Here is a 6,240-nt window from a genome sequence, read left to right on the forward strand (position 1 = left end):
AATTACACTGAATTTGTTATTGTTGTTGTTGTTGTTGTTATCCATGGGTTTTTAAACATTATAACATCTTTGGCGATGTTTGAAATATTTACCGGTTGAAACCTCTAAGAGAACATGATCATCTTGAGAGATTTTTTGTGAAAAAGTTTCAACAAGGTTTTTAATGCTAGATCAATTCAAATCTAACTCCAAATAATTTCAAATTTTGTACTCAACCTTCAAATATTATTCCTAATAATTTTAAATAATACCCCACTTCAAAAGAACACGGCCGAATTTTCAAAATCCATTTTAAAACTTCAAGATTGGTTTTTAATGATAATGGACTTCAAAATTTGATTCAAAAGTGGTCTAAATCACCTCTAACAAACGAAGAACAAACTTGAGTAGAGGAGGAAGAGGATTAGAGAAGAAGGAGAGAGGAGATTGGGTGGCTCTTTTTTATTTTCTTTGGTTTTTAATTTCTTATCCCCAATTCTCTCATTTTTAATAATTCTCATCTGGCCCCGCCTCTACTCCCTAATCACTCTCCTTCAAAACAACAAAATAGAAGGTGTTTTTACCTCTTTCTTCTCCAAATAGTTCTTTCATTTTCCCCTATTTGCCCTTACCTTAGTTTGGCAATGGAAAACTAGCATGTTCCAAGAGCCAAATATATAGTTCCAGACTTTAGTGACACTACTATGGCAGTCCCAAAACGCCAATTTCCCATGGCAGCAGCACAAGCACAGCGCCTACTATGCCTTCCTAAATCCACCATCAGAGGCACATCAACAACTTCTGCTTCACTTCCCACCTCCACCACAACAACCCCACCATCTGATGACACTTTTTTAGTCCAGAAAATTCTATGGAACCTAAAACAAGGTAAGACAATCACCAATTCATCACTATTATTACATCGTTTAAATCCATCTACTTTTCTTGAAGTTCTTGGTAATTGTCGTGATAATTTGCATTTAGCTCAAAAATTCATCAACTTGATTAATGTAAATTGTCCTAATTTCAAGCATTCCTCGACTTCATTGAGCGCTGTGGTACATGTGTTGATTAGGTGTAAGAGGGTAGCTGATGCACAGGCTTTTATCCTTAGGATGATTAGACGAAGTGGTGTTTCAAGAATTGAGATTGTGGAATCTTTGGTGTCAACTTATGGGATATGCGGGTCGAATCCATATGCTTTTGATTTGTTGATTAGGACTTATGTACAAGCTAGGAAGATTAGGGAGTCTGTAGAAGCATTTAGGTTGTTGCAAAGTAGGAATCTTTGTGTTTCGATTAATGCGTGTAATGGTCTTCTAGGAGGGCTTGTTAAGATTGGTTGGGTCGACTTGGCATGGGAAGTGTATGGTGAGATGAGAGGAAGTGACATTCAGCCAAATGTATATACCCTTAATATAATGGTGAATGCTTTGTGTAAAGATGAGAAAATTGAAAGTGTGAAGCAGTTTATTCAAGAAATGGAAGAAAAGGGAATTTTTCCGGATATGGTGACTTACAATACTTTGATAAATGCATATTGTCACGTGGGGCTTCTGGAAGAAGCCTATGAAGTGATAAACTTGATGAAAGTTACAGGGTTGAGACCGTGTCTTTTGACTTATAATTCAATAATCAATGGTTTATGTAAGAATGGACATTACAGTAGAGCACGGCAACTTTTGGTTGAGTTGGCAGAGAGCGGACTGGCCCCTGATACCGCTAGTTATAACACTTTGCTTGCTGAGTGCTGTAGAACAGGTAACTTGCAGGAAGCAGAATCTGTTTTCAAAGAAATGTTGTGTCGAGCTATCATCCCTGATTTGGTTAGTTATAGTTCTCTTATTGGGTTGTTTTCAAGAACGGGTCGTCTCGACTGCTCATTGGCGTACTATGAGGATATGAAATCCAAGGGTCTTACACCAGATAATGTAGTCTACACAATTCTCATCGGTGGTTTTTGTAGAAATGGATCTATGAAGGAGGCTATGAAGATGCGTGATGAAATGCTGGAGCAGGGTTTGCATATGGATGTGGTGACTTACAATACCATATTGAATGGATTATGCAAAGAAAAGATGCTTCATGAAGCTGATGAGCTTTTCAATGAGATGGTGGAAAGAGGTGTAAATCCTGATTTTTACACTTTCACTACGCTTATAAATGGATGTTGCAAGTGTGGTAACATGGACAAAGCACTGACCCTATTTGAGGGCATGCTGCTGAGAAACCTCAGGCCTGACGTTGTGACATACAACAGCTTGATTGATGGATTTTGTAAGGTTGGTGATATGGAAAAAGCTTTCAACTTAAGGGATGAGATGATCTCTGTGAATATTTCTCCTAATTATATTACATACAGTATTCTCATAAATGGCTTTTGTAACAAGGGTTGTGTATCCGATGCATTAAGACTATGGGATGAGATGATTGACCTAGGTATCAAACCTACTATTGTGACTTGCAACTCTATTATCAAGGGCTATTGCAGGTCTGGTGATGCTTCGAGGGCAGATAAGTTTCTGAATAACATGCGGTCCCAAAGACTATTTCCGGATTCAGTTACTTCCAATACTCTTCTTGATGGGTTTATAAGAGAGGGGAATATGGATAAAGCTTTAGACTTGGTTAATGAAATGGGAAATCAAGGGCTGTCACCGGATGTGATTACCTATAATACCATACTGGATGGTTTCTGTAAATTTGGTCGAATGAAGGAAGCCAACATGCTGTATAGAAAAATGGTCGAGAGGGGTATTAACCCTGACAAATCCACATATACATCATTGATAAATGGACATGTCTCTCTGGATAACTTGAAGGAGGCTTTTCGTTTCCATGATGAAATGCTGCAGAGAGGCTTTGTTCCTGATGACAAGTTCTAACCTCCTTGCTGTTTATGCAAAATGAAGATTATGACCATCAAATTCTGGCATTTTGAGATTTCTGCTTCTTCCTTTTTGCATTTCCTTGCTGGTGTACAACAAAGGTACACAATTGCTCTACTAGTTGCTGTCTAACTCGCTCCGTTTCAATTTATGTGAACCTATTTGACTGGGCACATAGTTTAAGAAAGAATGGTGGACTTTTGAAACTTGCGGTCTAAAACAATCCATAGATATTTGTGTGGCTATAAATCATCTCAATAAGGGTAAAATGGAAAGTTAAAAATTATATTGTATCCAAATTTAGAAAGGGGTCATTCTTTTTTAAACGTAGTACAAAGGAAATAGGCTCACATAAGTTGAAACAGAGGGAGTACTATTTTCTATGTAGTTAGTATTTTGTCTTTAAGGGAGATTTCTGCTCCTTATTTTTTCTCTATTCTTGTCAAAATTATCTAATCCGTAGGGCTTGCTTAGAGAAAAGCAATATCTCTTTCATATATGTAGAACTGCAAATAAGCCCTCTTGTTCTAAGTTTGTTATTTTGACATTAGGAAATTGGTAGCTAATGTGAAATTTGCCTGATTGATCGTGGAAAATTAAGGAGAAATTACTTGCTGGAGAAGATACGTATTGGTGCTCAACTTGACACTTGCTCTCCAACGAACTGCCTGTTAGTGAGACATCATCCTGGCAGAGAGGGGTGCTTCTTTTTCAGAAATGTGCTTTTGGACTTAGGAGGGCCTTTTTTTAGAGCTGTCATAAATATTTCCATCAAGGTTGACCTCGATTTCCTTATGGTTCTAAGCGTAAGTTCTTTGATCTACCAGTTTGGTAGTTCATGCTTGGGAATCACAATGACAGTCTTTGTCAAAAAGCACATATTTACTAAGTTTTAAGTTTAGTTTCTTGGCTCCCCACTTGCTGCCACTTCCTGATAAAGTTGTTATCATATTAGATATCACATACTATAAGAAAAGATTTTCTGAAGGCATATTTGACTAGTTTTAATACTGCAAATCAATATTTTCCCCAAATTGGTTGCAACTTTTGCAAACAATGCACAATGTTTACAAATACCCAATGACTCTTCATATAGGACTTTCGTGTTTTCCTTGAGCTTGCGTATGGTGTCCAACCCATGTTAGGACAGTATTCTTGAGTTATGGTTTTTCTTTTTTTGGGGGTGGGGTGGGGTAGTCTTCATGTCTTTTCTATGGTTTCTGTGAGGTTTCCCTATCCGGTATATAATGGTATCAAATGCTTACTCAGTGATGTCTATTTTGTTTTGTTGTGCTTCCAAGTTATAAATTTTTTTGGTGAAAAGTGACATCTCACTTTCTTGTTTCTTTAATAGCTGAAAATTAAACCTAATGTTTTTTCTTCAGGGACTACGATGCTGAGACAAGCGATATGCATATACCTATCTTCTGTGAACTTGACGTCAAAGGTATACGTATATGACATATGGGCTTCCATTACCTTCTCTTGATTTTGCTGGTTGACTTCATGGTAGTCCTTCATCAATGAGCATGAAAAACATTCTAGTGGTAGTTCTCAGAGGTGTAATCAAAGATCTAGTTGCAGTTGTGTTATCAAACCAAATGAGTTTCAGGTCCCACATGGTTGACCATACTAGGATAGATGGATTGAGGACATAAACTTGCCTGGGATGGAACTCTAGGTTACAGATTTTGGGACCACTTCCCGCTCATTGAGAAACAGTGGAGAATATGCTATATATGGATATATTGCAAAGACAAAGGGTTGTAATATGGGAATATAGTGTAAAAATTAAGTCTTGTAGCCTATGGAAAATTGTTGGGTTCTTGGATTTGGTTTGGACAAAATTGAAGAAAATTTTCATGGAACTTGTGAGCAAGAATGTAAATCTCACGAACATGATTTTAATTTGGCTATTGGAAACAGCCTCTCTACCTTCAAGGTAGGGGTAAGGTCTGCGTACACACTACCTTCCCCATACCCCACTTGTGAGATTACACCGGGTTTGTTGTGGTTATGGAAGGTGCGGAAGATTGGATTTGAGGTTGATCAAAGTTGTACTGATTGTCGAAATGGAAATAACTGGTACTTAGAGCTTTTGATATTGTTTTGACTGGGAAGTTCCCGTAGTGGCGCTACTATCGCATGATTTAGAGGTGGCGGCATTGAATGAAGAAGAACCTTACACTATACAATGGATAAGACAGAATACTGGAATCTCCTCTGTAACAGTGAAGGGGACAACAACATAGTTTGGCCTTGGAAGCAGTTATGGAAGTCGAAGGCGCCCTATAAACTCAGCTGTTTTTTGTCACTAGCCTCACATGATGTTCGTCTCACTCAAGCCAGGAGCGTTTTGGTGTCAAGAAAATAGCGGTCAAGAAAGATTATTTATACCAATAATAACCTTTGTAGAGAAAACTAGCCAAATTTACACTTTAAACTAAAAAGTAAAAGAGATTTTTACCTTCCTATACTACATATGAAATTTTATTACCCTCCCTAATCAAGTTTTAACTTAATTACATGGCCATATATAATTTACCAATTATATACAAATTAATTTTAAATGAATATCTCTTTAAACTAGGAATTGAATAAAGAATCAATTATTTTCCATACATGTTCTTGCTCTCTCCTCTCTCTCTCTCTCTCTCTCTCTCTCTCTCTCTCTCTCTCTCTCATTCTTTGTTCTTTTCCCAATTTTAATTCCTTTGATGTTCTCTACTTTTTATCCTTTCCTGTTGTTTATATTTTTAATGGAATTCATCAATGGATTTTAATCGTTTTACTATAGAGTTTTAACTTGGCAATTTTCTTTCATGTTGCAAAATTGGTGTTCAATCAATAAATTTTGAAGGTGTTTGACTCTCCATCATTGACAACCATTAAAAAGTTTTGAAGCTTTGAAATTGAATTTGGGTTTTCAAAAATCATTATTTGTTTGGATTGGGTGTTGTTGTAAACAATTGAGAATATTGTTTGGAGTTTATATCTCAATTTTGAGGGTGTTTGGTGAAGATTAGACTTGATTTTGGCTGAATTTCAGATTGAAACTCGAAGAAGAAGAAAAAAAACACATGACATACAATATACTTACGAAATTGTAGTAAAGTTGTATTATAATTGTATGTAAATTGTATTCTGTTGTAGTTATATATAAATTTTTATTTGAATGTTGTATTAAAGTTGAAAAATATTTGTATAATGAATCGTTGTATAAAATTTGTATTTAAGTTATCAATACTATCTTTTTACATAAAGTTGTTGATATGTATCAAAATTGTATTAAGAAAATAAGTTTTGATTGGAATTTTAGAGAGGAAGAATAACACACCACATACATTAGACTTATTTTCTCCAAATCATTATG

General features: G+C 36.1%; 1 protein-coding gene across 5 annotated transcripts; it reads left to right on the plus strand.

Moving 5' to 3' along the window:
• The first annotated feature begins 370 nt into the window (after positions 1–370).
• LOC104120724 (pentatricopeptide repeat-containing protein At5g01110-like) lies at positions 371–5,341 on the plus strand. Of its 5 annotated transcripts, XM_070175163.1 has the most exons (4): positions 703–867; positions 1,055–2,968; positions 3,419–3,643; positions 4,253–5,341. In XM_070175163.1, the coding sequence occupies exons 1-2, from the start codon at positions 851–853 to the stop codon at positions 2,862–2,864; spliced, it is 1,827 nt and encodes a 608-aa protein (XP_070031264.1). In that variant the 5' UTR covers positions 703–850; the 3' UTR covers positions 2,865–2,968; positions 3,419–3,643; positions 4,253–5,341. The 5 variants fall into 5 exon arrangements, with proteins under 5 accessions (XP_070031261.1, XP_070031260.1, XP_070031263.1 ...); XM_070175160.1 differs by having other exon boundaries at positions 371–2,968; positions 3,419–3,673; XM_070175159.1 differs by having other exon boundaries at positions 371–2,968.
• Positions 5,342–6,240: the final 899 nt, after the last annotated feature.

Source organism: Nicotiana tomentosiformis, chromosome 5 (genome assembly GCF_000390325.3).
Source record: "Nicotiana tomentosiformis chromosome 5, ASM39032v3, whole genome shotgun sequence".
Classification (NCBI taxonomy): domain Eukaryota; kingdom Viridiplantae; phylum Streptophyta; class Magnoliopsida; order Solanales; family Solanaceae; genus Nicotiana; species Nicotiana tomentosiformis.